Raw genomic sequence first — 16520 nt, 5'->3', positions numbered from 1 at the left:
TGTTAAATCTTTTCATGCTTTTAAAGGATTTGGCAAGGGTGCTTTGAGCTGAGAATGGGTACTCACACTGTGGATAAGCTAACAATTGCAGTTAAATGTGTGTGGGAGTCTATGCGCATAAATGCATATTCAACTCAATCCTTCTCTTGTGCAAATTTTGTTTAAGATGTTACATAAATGTCCAATCATGAGTACTATATAGTTTAATAGTCATATAAAAGTTGTACTATCAACTAGCACAAAGTATACCAATCCCTTTGTGACTTCCTCCTGCCAAAAGAGTCTAAGCAAATAAGTGAGTTTTGCAACTAAATTTCAAAGTTTCCTGCAAAATCAGTGGCCTGATCCTTAATTAGGCTGTAGGTGGCTGATGTTACTGTATTTATGTAACAGGCAATGTCAGAGCTAATTTGTGCAATATAGGGATGGGGCAAGGGGTCAGTCTGCAATAGGATGCCCAAAATGTGAAACTATCTTTAGTAATACATTTTTTTTTCAGGGATCACCTCTTAGAGGTAGTTACAGCAAAGTTAGAGGCAGAATAACAAAATTAGAAGTGGCAGAAGGAGGATAACAAGAAAAAGGAGAGAGATTTACACATCCAGCATTGCCAGTTCCATTGGTTTCACATGTAACTGAGCAACATTGTAGATTCAGCCACAGAACTCTTTTACTGGCCGCATGCAGCAATTTATATTTTTATAGTAGCACATGGTCTTTTTGGCAGTCTTGAACAGCAGCTAAACCCCACCAATTAACACTTGTACTCCCAGGGCACGTTTTAATGGAAAAATGACTGGATGCTTTAACTAATCCAGCTGCCTACAAATGCACTAAGAACAAACGGACTGTCTTGGCTGTCTCAGTAATGAACTACTAATTGGTAACAGGGTAGTTAATGGACCCACACTACTGAATAAATATGCCCCCCTGCCCCCTTTAAAAAGTTATTTAACCATCTTTCACAAATAATGTTATATTTTCCCAGACAGTGTAGATGGACATGCTTTTCAATTGACTAAGTGCCAGCAGATGGATTGTTGCTATAGAAACATTAGAGACCTCATCTCTGTGCCAAGAGGTTTATAATCTAGTTCCAATTAAATCATATCTCATCTAGCTAGCAACCTTTTACTCATTTCAATAACAAGATTTTACAAGTGAGCCAAAAAAGCTTTTATATTTTTTTGTCGTGCGTCACTCTCCCACCCACAAAAGCATAGTGCTAATAGCACTAGCTATTTGTCTGAGAAGCCATGTGAGAACATCTCCACACATTGTAGCCAAGGCTCTCGTTTTGACTGCAATGCCTCTGCTGTTCCCTGCCAGAGCAGAGACAGTGAGCTGTGCCAAACTGTGTAATGTCTTTGTCATGTGGACAAACACCTAGCAAGGGCTAGGAAAACACTTCATTTGCGTTCACTTATCTCTTTATGAGGATTTGGACTCTAGTCTCTGCAGAGTGGAAAGGCAAGAGCCTGTGCTTATTGTGCCATCCAAGATCAGTGTGATACGTTTTTCGGGGCAGGGACTGTCTTTGTTCTGTTTGCAATGCCTAGCACAATGTGGTTATGGTCGGTGATTGGGGCTCCCAGATGCGACCACAATCTAAATTATTGCTACTAATAATAGGGTTGATCACACTGTATTTCATTAACCAACTGGCAACTAAAGGAAGAATAAATATATGCAGTGGATCAAGAAAACAAATAGTATCTTCTGACTTTTACACCTAAAAATTAAGAAGAGCATCAATCTGCAGCTGGAGGATGAGGGCCTGATTCTCTTTCATAGTCATCTACACGAGTGCAAAGAACTACCATTCTGATTTGGCTATACAAAGTACAAAGTGATGGAGAATCAGAGCCTGAGGTAACAACACAGTAACAATACAGACATAGCACACTCAATGGTGCATCCTATGCAGTGGAGTCAGAACAGTTTATCCATTGTCAGCCCTGTAAGGTAATAATATTGCTTTATCATTTTCCTTGAGTAGCTAAAGTTTATAGAATAGCCAAAAGAATCTTTCCATAGTCATATCAGACAGGTAACATTCAAGGGACATCTTTCAGTTAAGCCAGAGTAACTACAGAGCAAATTGGAATAATATCACACATCCATTGCTCTGGGTTTATGCTGGAGTAACTGAGAGAAGAATTTGAACTGAAAACTGCTATGTTTTCCTTTTTCTTCTTTTCTCTTTTGCTGTATCCAAAGTATGTATAAATAAGTACAAAGGATAAATTTCTAAACAGAACTATATCCCACTGTTACATTGGGACTGGTTTTGAGGAGCATATTGTCTCTGCCCTGTTACAGGAAGGCCAGTTATATAGGGACAATACTGATTACAGACATGGAGAGGGCCACTGCTTTTGATATAGTGAAGTGCCACTGCGGAATCTTGGGTGCAGAGGGCTAATGGCATGATGGTAACTGGTGCCATCACAAACCTAAAGAACTTTGCTGAAATTACTGTGGAACTTCTGATTATTTATATTACAGCAGTGCCCAGAGTTCCAATCAGAATCAAGGTTTCATTTTGCTAGGTGTGGTACAAACACTTGTGGAGACATAGGGTGAAATCCTGACCCTGCTGAAACCAATGGTAAAACCTCCATTAACTTCAGTGGGTCCAGGATTTCACCCCTGGTTACAAATCAAGAGACTTATGTTTCCATACTTGAGTGTATCTTGGATGTCACATTGCAAGTTGTTTTGATAAAACCAGATATGCTGGAAGTTAACCCTGTGCAAGGCAAGCCAGAGGCCTATCCATCATGTTAAGATACTTAAACTCTGTTCATGAATAGAATCAACTGTAAGCACTCTTTTATACTTTCAGCATTTGTATTGGATCAGCCTTTAAACATATGAACCTAATGTACCTGAAAGTAAGGCCATTTTGGGAATATGATGATAGAAATGGTTGTAAATACCTCTCTTCTTGGCAAACTTTCTCTTTCTATAACGACAGAGAGGTGGAGTGCAATGAGAATGTAGAGGAAAGGGTGTAAAGAAACATTAGGATTTACAGGATACATGTTTTAATCCATTCATTTTTTCACTTCAATTTAGTTTTTTAAATGACAGAGATTGTGTATTCATCTTTGTCAGGACTTCAACCACTTTGAACAACTGTGGTAGCACAGAAAAGCAGCTGAAGATAGAGAACAACACTCCATTTCTTATTAAATACAACATGCATATTTGATAACATGGGCAAATAGTGCAATATGAATGTCTTTGTCGCACATTTGGGTTGTATTTTCTAGGTTTTTATTTGTATTAAACTCAACAAGAGAGTTTTGAATAGCATACCTTTTTTTACAGTTCTAAAATCAATAGAAGTCACTGGTTAGTTTTCAGCACTATATGGAAAGTTTACACAAACTAAATCCGCTATACACAATGTAATGCTGCCTAAGAATTATGAATACAATAGGACTGATGTTCTGCTATTTTTTGTAAAAAAGAACATAAATAGCAATCCCTCTGTCTGAATAAGGGCTGACATCAAGAGATGTGAATGAAAGTTAATGTCTGCTCTAGTGCACAGAGCATGGGAGTGCAAATGTATGGAAAATTTGAGATAGCCTCATTAAGTCTGTAGCAGCATTCAGAAGCAGAGCTGGTCATGAAATCTATTTTACTTCCCCCCTCCCCCCAAAAAATAAAGGAAAATGAAAACGTTTGATCTAAAAATATTCATTTTACAGTAGTTGAAAACAAACCATTTTGGGGGGGGTTAGGGGTTAATTTTTTTTATAACAAAAACCTGAAAGATTTTGATAACATTTTGATAAAAAGGGCATTTTTCATCTAAATTTTTCTGGGGAAATTTTTTCCCTGCCATTTCTAATTAGAAGATTCTTGCCTCTCCAGGACCCAATCCAAAATCCACTGAAGTAAACAGAAAGATTCTGATTAACTTCAGAGTGCTTAAGAACAACACCCCTTCCCCCCGCCACATATGTCAGGAAGAATGGTCTATTATTTCTTGAGACCAACAGAGTAAAATAACCCAGCCAGATTATGATAAATACAGCTTCTTTCCTGCACATCAGACAACAAAGATAGAGTTACTATGAGAGAGTAGGAGAAGAAAAATACACTGAGAAGCAAGGAGTCAGGGAGATTATTTTTACGTGCACATGAGGGGTGGAGTTCTCTTTAATTTCTAACAATATAATCTTCAATAACATCTTCACTTTCCTTTTCATCAGTTCTTTTAACTAGATTTATCCTATTGCAACTTTCAGTCCATCAGTAAAGTAGATTGACAGAAGAAGAATCAAGAAATACATTGCAGATTACTTTCAACTCAATTAACAACATTTGTCTCTTGCAAGGAAATTAACTCCCCCTCTGATTCCCAGGGCCTTTCTGTGTGTCACATTCCAAACATTCAGAAAAAAAAAAAGTTGATGGTGCGATAGTTTGAGATTTATGTGCAGATGAGGTGATATAATCTTACTGTCCAGCAGTGAATAAGGGAGATCTGTTTAAAAAAACAAATGGTTGGGGCGGGACTTAAGTAATTACAGTAAAGTTCAATTGGACAAGCTTCTTTAAATAGCCTTTGTCTAAACATTATCATATCCTATGATTTCATGCTTCTTGGCCTATGTATAAAGCCTTGTCTATACTGGCAGCCACGTGTAGGATACATGTATCTACATGCCACAGTGAAAAGCATGTTGTGTCCAGATCCTTTCCCCTCTGCCTCCCCTCTGCCAGAGCCTCTCCCTGCTACTGGAGACTTTCCCCGTGGTGGGGCAAGGCTCCAGCAGCTCCCTGTTGCAGAGAAAGGCTCCAGCAGCGGGGAGCTGCTGGAGCCTTTCCCCACTGCTTTCCCACTTCTGGAGCCTTTCCTTGTGCTGGGAGGCCCATGGGACACTACACTGTTTTTAGCAGCGTAGCCATGGAAGGCACTGCTTGGGCATTTGGAGAGCCATGAAGGGTACATACCCTAAGGTTCTGGCATGTTTTTACTCCACGCGGCTAAGCAACAGACATGCCAAACCCATGGGGAAAAAAACAGAAATTGGGCTTGTTTTTGGCTTAACTGGTTTGTGAGTTGCTTGTTGGCTAATTTTTGGTTTGTAGCTTGTTGCTTGTTTGGCTTGTAGCTTGTTGCTTCTTTTTTTTGATCAGCTCCCAGCAAGCAGAGGCAAGGGGGTGCAAGCAGGTGCAAGTAGTGGGGGGAAGAGTCAGGGGTGCATAGCAGGCCCACCACAGTCCCAGACTGCATGCCAGGGGGATCTAGTCAAAGAGTGTTGGGGTTCTGAGGGATTGGCTTGTTTTGGCCTTGTTTTGAAATGGGATTAGCTTGATTTTTGGCTTATTGTGAAAGTCGGGGTGCTTATTTACCATGTGAAAGTTGGCAACTGTGCTTAGCAGTGCCTCACCGTCTATTTATATCCTTGCTGTGGGGGGAGGGGGGGCGGTGCAGTGTATGGATCATACACACCACCATAAGTGTAGACATAGCCTAAAATAAAACAACTGATCTGAATGTAAATACGCTTTTTAAAAGATTTGTACTACTTTTTTGATTAAAGCCACCAATCTGTCATCTAACCCTAGCTAGAATACACAGGGTGCTTCAGCTCTGTGCCAGTCTATTTTCTTTAAACACAGAATACCCCAATATGATTACCTTGAGGTTTCGTTCAACACCTGTGTAATCTGCTTCAGGTGGGATCTTTATATGAAGCTCAGCTTCATAGGCTCCTTCCCCATCATTCCGTGGGTTTATTATAAGCATGACACAATTTTCTTCTCCAATGATTAGTTGATCTTTATCTCTGTAAAAACATACATCTGATCATGAACTTTGAAAAGACATAATTAATTGGATTACAAACATGCACAATTAATCAACGTGTATGATCCATTTGCTCTCCTATCATCTATACTCAAAAATGTAGCAATTTTCTAAAGAACCTGCCTTCAAGTTCTATGCACAACCAGCTAGTTGACATAGAATTTAGAACACAAAAATAATCCCATGAAGAAACTCCACAGCAGATTTGCAAATTGTGAAAAAGGGAGTGTACTCTAGAAAAGCAAGGAAGGGGTCAGGGCAAATACATGTGTCACTGTGGACTGTCAAAGTGAGTTACAACAGAATATGGAAAGCAAGGTGTATTGAATTTGAAAGCCCTGATTGCACCCTACCTACACAGGAATAGCTGATGTAGAAAACTAAACTTCATGAGGGTCCCCATTGCACTACTTCCTTGGAGTGGAGAAAAGTATAGTGGGTTATTTCAGCTTCCCTCTCTGCCTCTTTTCCCCTATGGAATGAGAAAGGATTTCAGCCCCCAAAAACAGCACATCTCCTGAGATCCACTAAGACTAGAGCGGGCAAAAATTTTCAGACTAATATTTTATTCACCAACAAATTCAGGACAAAACTATTCATGAATTTGTCACAAATTTGCTATATAGTTTCAGCCAAAAAAGTTAAAAAAAAATTCTGAGCTAGATTCACAAGGAGACTTAGGTGTTATTCACAAAACAGAAGAGAAGGAGGTGGTGGCTAGAGCATTCACCTGGAAAGTCCTGAGTTTGAGTCCCCATTGTTCCTGATTCAGAAGAGGGACTTTTGTTTTTTTGTTTCATCAAGAAAATTGAAAATTTTTCATTTAGGCTCAAGTCAAACAATTTAAACAAACACACATTGGCTCCACACTGATGCTTGCCTCCGATGGCCTTCTCCAGTTCCTTGACAGCACAACTCTAGACCCATTATAATTCCTTGCTACCCCAACCTATAACCTTTCCCCCATGTTTTTGACTTAACTAAATTATGACACTGAGAATCAAGTGCCAAACACAAAAACAAGTGGGCCATAAAAACAAATAAAGTGAAAAGCCGTTTGCAACAGCAATTCATATTATCTACTGATACTCAGGGGTGGAAGCAGAGCTGTTTGGTTGTATGTTTCCCTATCATTGTTGAGGACAGTGAATGTTTGGGACAGATATATAGACAAAAATAGCCATATATAGGATTTATCTTTCTTTGTCCTTGAGAGGAAATAGGATAACGGACAAAAATCTGGAAACCTGGTACTTGGCATCAGTAAGAAGGCATTGCTATAGCCAGCAACTGACCTGAGTTTCACATTTCATCTAGCAGTTAAGGCAGTTAGAAGTGTCTATATTTTCTTCTGAGCTGTTTTAATAACCACCTGTATTCTATTAGGTAGAGCACACATATTTTTTTGTTTAAACTTACGGTGTAGCTGAAAGTTTCAAATCAGGAATGCACATGTTGTCCTCTCCACAATCCACCAGAATATAAGCCTATTCAAAACATGTAACGGTGGTATTAGAGTTTTTCCTTGAAAAAAATCAATTCATTTCCTTGTTTTGATTATTACTAGGAATGCCACAAATGACGGAGTTATTTCTGCAAGACTTTACCCTCATGAGTAATTTCAATGACTATGTACGTAATGGTTTGTAAGATATGAATACATGAATCTTTCAAATTTTTCCCCCCCATAACTTGGGGCTTACACGTTCTACAATGCAATCAAAACAGTAGCTCTGGAAGAGTTTTAAAAGATGCATAGTAATCTATTCCCATGAAATACATATTCTGAATTAATTAAACCCTTGTTGCATAACTTCTGTGAACACAATGATACACTATTTTAAGAAAGATGCGACAGATAATATGTTTATATATAGAACATATTGCATGCAAGGTCCATACCTGCTCCCTAACAGTGCTTTCCTGATAATAGTTCAGTATTGGTTTCACAGCTAGGTCATCTTCAAAAGTGGATTCATCCAAGCTGTAGTTCAAACTAACACTGATTGGAGATAATTTATCTCGAAATTCTGTTTCATCCTGTGAAAGGTAATCACATAATAAAAACAACACTTTAAAATGGCTGCTAAAGGCCAGGTAATAACGGCCACTAATTCAGGGTTTTGTCTCTATTGAAGGAATCAAACAATGATTCTTTGAAGAGTGTCTTTGAAGACATTTTTTGATTATGTGGTACAGTTAGGAAAGCAAGGTTACTCACCTGTAACTGGTGTTCTCAGAACACATTGCCTCCACAGACCCACACTCTGGAAGTAGCTTGCTGAGCTGCGTAGACTCAGAACTTTTTCAAAGCAGTAGCCTAGAATGAGGCCGTATATAAAACTCCCATCAGTTCTTGACCACCTGGCAGGAATGGAGGGAGGGCACGTGTGGATCTGTGGAGGCAATATTGTTGGTTTGTTCCATAACCAAGGATTTATACACATCAGCCTTGGTAAAAGTCCACCATCTTTATTGCCTATGTAGCCCCTTATATACTGCGAAAGCCCTTCTTTTCTCTACCTTACCTTCCTCTGCCCTTCCAGGGTGGCCTTACTGCCTACCCAGACAGTGTATTAAGCAGTTCCAACTACAGGGGAGCAACACTAATCTTTTCTCCTTCATAAATATACCTTCACAAAGCCCCACTCTTGGAGACTGGGGAGCAGTAATCATCCTGGAGGTTGTCTGAGGAGAAGACAAAGACTAAATGACAGCTCTACTAAACTATCTCTTCAGACTAGACAGCTATGCTGAACAAAGGTTTAAAGCAATATGCCAGAGGGCTCCACATATTTCTTAGCTACTGGGATTTGGTGGAAATATGCTCATGAGGCTGCTATGGGTCTTCCAAGGATTCTGAATAAAATGGATGTGGTGACTCTCTCAACTGATAAGGCAAAAGAAGTGAGGGTCCACAGAAGAAGTGGATTAAGCAGATAGATGCCTAATATTAGCTATTTAGGACTCCAGATATGTCAAATAAGAAAAAGAGGGGTTCATTGTATAAAGGGAGGATAAGTCACCATTATCATTACTACTTTTCACTTATGTCCCACTTTTCCTTCATAGATCTCAAAGTGGTTTATAAAGGTGGGTAACCATTATTATCCTAGTTTCATAGCTGAAGAAACTGGGACACCAAGGGCTTAACTGATTTGCGCAAGTCTTTCTGTTTTATAGCTATTTTCTAATGAGTTTCAGTGTTTTATTCTCATGCACTAGAAAATCATCAGTGTATGTTGTGCCACTGTTTACATCCAAATAACTTTGTTTGTTGTTTCCTGAAAATGTTTCTATTAAAATTTCAAGATCTAATTATTATTCCTTGAACTCAACTGGACAAACTATCTTTCATTGACTAAGGAATGGACAAGGTGACCTAATAGGTCTTTCTCACATTTAATTTTGTGATTATAGAATGTTTATAAGTGCTCTTACTTTTTGATCATTCATATTTCTGAGATTAATAACATGACTGGCATTTTCCTATTTATTTATTTATTTATTTATTTATTCCTCCCATAATACTAAAACTATGAGATAACAGCCAAGAATATTTTAAACAACTTACTCGGAGATAAACAACAAAGTCCTGGCAATGAAGCTGTTTCTGCCTTTCTGTCACAATGAGGAAGAAATGATGTGACTGATGGTAATCAAAGAAGAGGATCCTTTTAACAGCTCCTTTCTGTTTCAATGAATCTAATTGCAATTCAGCTTGCAGTGCTAGAGAATGTAAGTAAATTAAGCATTTAACATGGAAAGAAAAAATGGTGAACAAAATTATAGCTCATGTCAATAACAAACTCTTTCCAGTAAAAATCAAAGCCTTCATTTCAAAATGGGTTGCTAGATTACAGCACACTAGATACTAATCCAAAGTAGAGAATATGTATAATTTGAATTAATCTTTGTAACTTTATTTTCACAGTCAACAAGTACTGTACACAATTTCTATTTCTTAAGATTCTTTCTTTTAAAAGCATTACAAAATAGTCAAATCCTTGCTTTTATTTTGGCAATTGGATAAACCTTGCTCAGTTTAAATAAACAAAACAAAAACAGGCAGTATTTTCTTAACTTATAAAGGACTCAATGCTGTATTCTTTGAATGCAGTCAAAATATCCAACTCAAATCAATGAGCCATACATAAAATCATAGGTGTATAAAACTTTCTTACCTATCTTATCTGAAATACTTTGACCTTCAAAAGCCACACAGACTCTTACAGTAAAACTGTAAAAAGCAACAAAGAAAAATAATTAACAATAGAGGTTTGTACTGAGTCACTGATTCTATTATTTCTTAGTCCGCCTTTCCCCTCATCTCAAAAGTTGTTACAGAGCATTCAATTCAGCAATCTGTCTCACTAGCTCTGTATCAAGCAGCCTACACACAGTCCTTTTTAAATTTCTTATGATGGAATTAAAAAAAGTATCTGTGCATGTACCCAGCTCACAATCCTGTATTCCTTGAGCACCAAAAACCCCAAAGGATAAAATCCTGATTCCACTGAAATCAATGACTAAAACTCCCATGTACTTCAGTGGGGTCAGGAATTCACCCAAATACTTAAACAGAACTTTTTTTAATGCACAAGGAATGAGAGATCAGACCAGAGAGTTTTCCATTTCAATTTAAAACTTTGCTGGAGTTGCCTATCAGATCAAGCCCTAAAGAAAAAGGTCAGAGAAATTAATTTTTCAGTGTTTGTTATTTATTACATAAATGCATTGAAGCTGTATGCTAATAGCTTTATTTCTGGTGTGTGTTTTTCAAATCCCATGGCAAACGCTGTTCTCCACATAATGGCCAGCAACATCCGTCATTAAAGATAATCATACTGCACAACTTCAACACATAGCCACCTAAGTTATATATTTAAAACTGCCCACTTTCTTTCCTCTACATGTCATGTCACTGATCTTGACTTATACTGAAAAATTAAAAGAGACGACTTTCTATAACTACAGAGACTTACAGCACTTTATTTTAGCAAATTCTAGTGCATATATTTTCCTTAATAAATCCATTATTTTTTATCTAATCAACATATGTAAAGGTGAAACCATAAAAATGTATTACTGGTTGTGGAAAGGTTTCATTTTATAAAGAGATGTTTTATTACACAATACAAAATATAAATGTTTAATGAAATTACATTCAAAAGCTTTCACAAATAACCACTGATGATCTGTTAAACCATTATAACAAGGTTAATGCTTTTAGAAAGGCTTGACTTCCTGCTAATAGACACCACTGGAAACTCATCTTTAGTAACAGGCTCTTGATGTCTAGTACTTGACACTACTTACTGAAGTCTGAATTCTGCAAACCCATACACCCATACGTAGTCCCATAGTTAGTCATGGGAATACTCATTTGAGTAAGGGTTGCAGGGTGGGATATTAAAACTTGAAAATCTCCCTAGTTACTATTCTTAGAGACTATTACAATCAGTCTACACAGAGCCCGGTCAGCACTGGAACTATAAAATTGGCACATTTCACATCAAACAATGACAAGTTAGATAAAATCCAAACATTTCTGAACTGGTCATTGCTTTTAAACACTACACTAATGTTATGGTATGTACCAACATAGTCATGTAGTCAGCTCAAAACTGGTAATGTTACCTCTAAAATAACCTCTAATCATATTGTTACTGTGTATCAGCTTCCTCTGACAAGTATAATAAAAATGTGCCACATCTGGGATTCATATAACTCACATGACCTTACTCAAAATCTTCCTTCAGGGCAAACAATTTCCTTCATATCATTAAGCAAGACTTCACCATAGGCTCCAGAGGCTATTAGAAGTGTTGATTCCAATTCCCCTGAAAAACTGCAAATTTGGGCCTATTTACATTTCTCCTAGAATGACCAATTAGAGATGAGTAATTGACCATTTCTAAATATATGGGACAGGGAGAGTGGGCATTAAATGGAGAACATATACTTTGTTGAACTGACCTGCAAAGAATTTAGTCATCAGACTTTATAGGCCAAATTGTGGCACAGCTAGGGCAGCCGTGCAGGAAAGTAAGGAGGTACTCTCTTATACCCCTGTGGCAGCTATCTGTACAACAGGTAACTGCACAAGAGGGAAATCAGACTTTGTGGAGTGGTTACCCCCGCCCCCACTCAGGTGGGTGGGAGTGTAGGAGTAGGCAGAATCTTGACTCTGCTCTCTCAGTGCCCCTGGTGGTGTAGCTATGCTACTGTGTCAGACAGCGTGCTGGGTATAAACCCATCACAACGTACTCTTGCCCTGCAGCAGAAGGGAAACTGCTTCACAAGTCAAAATCCCCTTCCTTGGCTGACCCAGGGACAGTGCAAGAAGGCTGATGTGGAGGGGCTCTTTGCAAATTGATGCATTTCACTCAGATTAAGTGAAATTTAAGATTAAGATGTCCCTTTAAGATTAGGAAATTTGCATAGTATTTATATTTAAAGCAGGACTTACATAAAACTACTTTAAAATACATTATGTTTTTTTGTAGTTTGAATTAAAAAGTAATTATTGAAACAATACAATTTTAATGTATTTTGAAGAGTTGGGAATTACTATGATATGTTAAAGATAGGTTAGGAACATTGTAGTTTAATCCAAGATCCTACTCTGCTTTCATAAATGCAGCAGATCTTCGTGCACTTGTATGACTGAGATCAGGTAGTTGGCCCTTATATAAAAATCAAGGCTCATCCTTCCCTTCCAGGAAGAATAGGACCAGGAGGTGAATGTTTACATGAAAGAGCTTTTGCAGATCTGTCAGTCCACTGCATCCTCCCCCCTGAGAGGTAAAGCCAGTAAGACTATGGAGTAGGGAGTGTTTGGGTCCTCCAGCTCTCCTGCTGAGCAGAGATCTACTGCATATTCAAGAGGCCCCAGGAGTCTCTAACTGAATGCAAAGATCTCCTCCACTTCTGGGCTCCCCACAGCTGAGACAACATAACCGGCAACATTGCCTCACTGCCCATGGCTTCTTGCCCCAGATGCTTTGTCTTTGAAACATGTGGAGAGGATATTACTCTCTTTAGAGCAGCAGTAGGGTTGCCAACTTTCTAACTGCACAAAATCAAACACCCTTGCCCCATCCCTTCTCTGAGGCCCCTCCCCTACCCACTCCATCCCCCCTCCCTCTGTCACTTGCTGTCCCCTACCCTCACTCTTTCACTGGGCTGGGGCAGGGATACAGGAGGGGTGAGGGCTCTGGCTGGGGGTGTGGGCTCTGGAGTGGGGCCGAGATGAGAGGTTTGGGTGCAGGAAGGGGCTCTGGGCTGGGGTCAAGGGGTTTGGAATGTGGGATTTCGGGCTCCAACCAGGTGGCACTTACCTCAGGCAGCTTCCGGTTGGCAGTGCAGCAGGGCTAAGGCAGGCTCCCTGACTGCCCTGGTTCTCTGCGGCTCCCTGAAGCGGCCGGCATGTCCAGCTCCTAGGCACATCCAGTTCCTAGGCACATCCAGTTCCTAGGCACAGAAGCAGCCAGATGGCTCTGTGCACTACCCGCGCCCACAGGCACCACTCCCGCAACTCCCATTGGCTGCTGTTCCTGGCCAATGGGAGCGGCGGAGTCAGCACTTGGGGCAGGGGCAGCCCATGGAGCTTCCCTAATCTCCCCTGCGCCTAGGGGCCACAGGGACATGCTGGCTGTTTCCGGGAGCTGCGCAGAGCCAGGGCAGTCAGGAACCCTGCCTTAGCCTTGCTGTGCCACCAGCCGGACTTTTAACGGCCCGGTCAGCAGTACTGACTGGAGATGCCATGGTCCCTTTTCGACTGGGCATTCTGGTTGAAAACTGGATGCCTGCCAACCCTAAGCAGCAATAGTCTTCATACTATTATAGGGTAAAATACTGCCTCTCTGAGAAAAGAATATGCCTTGTTTAGAGTCTGTCCCCCAAACTCTTCTACCTTGGTCCTGCTCCCTTGGTCAGGTGGATTGTATCCTGCCCACCTCCCCCCTGTCACACTGATGCAGTAGGCAGATGATGTGGCTACTAGGGTTGGTTGAAAACAGGAGTTATTATCCATTATAATTTTGAAACAAAATGAAAAATTTCTGTTTCATCTGAAAATTTTTGCAGCTGTTTCTGATGAAACAAACCAAATTCAAATGATTCTAAATGAGAATTTTGTCAATTTTGTTTTCTTTTTCCCTCTGGTCTCGCTATTTCCCCCAAGTGAAAATTTTCATTTAGAATAATTCTGTTGAAAAAAATCAGAAAATTTCAAATGATGTTCATTTTTCATGAAAATTATCATTTTGCTCCCAAAAGTCATTTATAATCAATGAAACTTGGAGGAAAATGTTTGACCAGATCTAGTGGCTACACAGCCAGGGATGCAGCAGCATAACTGCCTTTGCCTTATGCACAGCCCTCCGTTCCTCCCCTATAAATGCAGTTGGGGTCCACGTGCTCACCTTCACACTATGTGAGCAGAGACTTTACTATGGATGTACATGAAAATGACACTCTACCCTTCTGAAAGGGGAACTTAGCAGTATGTACACAGGGTATAGGCGACACAGCAGAGCTTGACAATACAAATTCTAAGTGGCATTTACTATATTTAATTATACAGTGTAAAAATCAAGAGAATAAAAATCTCATCTCTTAGGATCAGATCCTCTGCTGATGGGAATCCTCACAGTTCCATTGATTTCAATGGTGCTATGATTTTTACACCGGCGGAGGATTTGTCTTTTAGTATCTGGTCAAATCCAAGTGATATTTTGAATCATTAATTTAAACTATATTAGTATTTATTTTGCATGCTAGCATGAAGAACTGGGTACTGCGTATATGTACTACTGCCCACTTCTGGATGGAATTGGAATTGCACATCATAGGCCCTTGAAATCCTAGCACAGCTAATGTGAGCTCCTTTAGCTCAAGTGCTGGTGAGCTGTGCTTTAGAAACAGGATGATCCAACTTGTGCCCCTTGTGCCATTCTGGTGCGCAGCACAGTCACAACTGTGAAATCATAAATTGCACAAAATTTGACACTGGGAATATTTAGTGCAGAAATATTTCTGAAGAGATCACACAGTTTAGTCATAAACATCATGAGACTGGCGGTAAATTAACTGTTTTGAAAGTAGCATCATGTTTAAGGGAGATCTTGTGATGTTTAAATGGGCTTGTTTGTACTATGCAGCACTCTATGTTTGTAAGAAGTGGGAAAGGCTAAAAATAATAGATTTTATAATAAGTGAGCCCAAGAGAGTTAGATCAGTTAAGCAAGACTGGAGTCAGAAGGGTTTCTGAGATCTGGAAAGTTGATTTATAGCTCTGTGGAAAAATAGAATGAGTTCAACTTTCAAACTTCTTACAAATGCAAGTTGGTATGGTGATTATTCAACAAGCAGGACAATTTTGAACAATTAAAGGAAGAGAACTGCTGTAGATAAGAAACAACTGGGAAATGGCATCTTTGTTCTTTGACTGTATGGCCTTGTCTGTATCATCAGTTTTGGACGACATGGAGGTAAGAACACCAGACTCTTGTCTGCCATATAGCGTCTATTATTGCTACCACCATGAGAGCTACACTGGTGGCTACAAAATGAAGCCTATTACTGAACAAACAAACAAAGTTTTTCCTCCAAACCTTAAGACAACAGAACAGTTTGCTTGAAATAAATCTATACCCTTCAACCTGACGTAAAAAACCAACATCAGTGTATTTTAATTCTAACACAACTAAGTATTATAGAAATTTAAAAAGTGATCATGAGATATGATACATGCAGTTGCATCTCTAATTATCTTATTATAAGTTTTCTGCCTTGAATTTAGGAGCAAACAAAAGCTAGTGAATCTGTGTATATATAGTTACTCATGTCTTTTTTGCCAGCTGAATATTTGACTGTGAATATTTGTAAATATTATTTAAAATATATTGGTTTTGCCTTGTGACTCAATTAATGCCTAGCCTTATCCATCCCTAGGAGAGATGTATAAAGTCACAAATCACCACCTTATGAAGCCTGGAGACTCAAAGCTTGGTCTGTCAAAAACAAGGAGTGATGTAGGTTACACATGCCACAGTGTGGAAAGGCTGGACTGCAGAACTTTTTTTGACAGAATAGTTTTCTGCTGAGAGATGGAGTTTCATTGAAAGAGACATGTTTTATAGGAATGTGTCCATTTTGACAAAATTTTCCTTGGGAAAAGGTAAAAAGAAATAGTTTGACTTTCCTTTTCTATTGTGATAGTATTAAAATGTTTTAACTATCATTTAGATTCATGTGGACTTTTATAGTCTATTAAATATTTACTTAAATATATGTATATATTATAATATATTACATTTAATATTGTAAGACTCTAAAAGCAAAACAAAATGAATCAAAATTATCTAAATAAAACAATAAAGTTCCCACCAAACATGTTGATTTTGATTAAACTACATTTTCTCTGCTCAGTATGGGTGTTGGAGGACTCAGCCTGTGCCTACATCATAGTCTTGCCAGGCTTGTCTCTCACAGGGGAGGATGCAGTGTACTGGCAGAACAGCAAAAGTTCAAGTCTTTCATACAAATGTTTTCCTCTTGGCTCTGTTTTCTATGGAAGGGAAGAATGAGCCTTGGCTTTTACTTAAGAGCTGAGCAACTGATCTGTCATATGAAATGCATTATAATTTGCTGTGTTTATGACAACAGAATACAGTCTTTG

The 16520-nt window shown here is 39.0% G+C and overlaps 1 protein-coding gene across 1 annotated transcript in view; it reads right to left on the bottom strand.

The window, feature by feature from the left end:
* The window catches only part of ITGA8 (integrin subunit alpha 8), a 185851-nt gene that overhangs the window by 76307 nt on the left and 93024 nt on the right, over positions 1 to 16520 (bottom strand). The window contains exons 16-20 of the mRNA XM_032802185.2: positions 10018 to 10073; positions 9408 to 9562; positions 7736 to 7873; positions 7253 to 7320; positions 5666 to 5813 (exon numbers count right to left, since the gene is read on the bottom strand). Of these exons, the coding sequence (XP_032658076.2) occupies positions 5666 to 5813; positions 7253 to 7320; positions 7736 to 7873; positions 9408 to 9562; positions 10018 to 10073 (565 nt within the window). The remainder of the gene's footprint in view (positions 1 to 5665; positions 5814 to 7252; positions 7321 to 7735; positions 7874 to 9407; positions 9563 to 10017; positions 10074 to 16520) is intronic.

This window comes from Chelonoidis abingdonii, chromosome 2 (assembly GCF_003597395.2).
Source record: "Chelonoidis abingdonii isolate Lonesome George chromosome 2, CheloAbing_2.0, whole genome shotgun sequence".
Taxonomy (NCBI): domain Eukaryota; kingdom Metazoa; phylum Chordata; order Testudines; family Testudinidae; genus Chelonoidis; species Chelonoidis abingdonii.
Note: the sequence above shows the minus strand (reverse complement) of the source record. Positions and strands in the feature narration are given on the sequence as shown.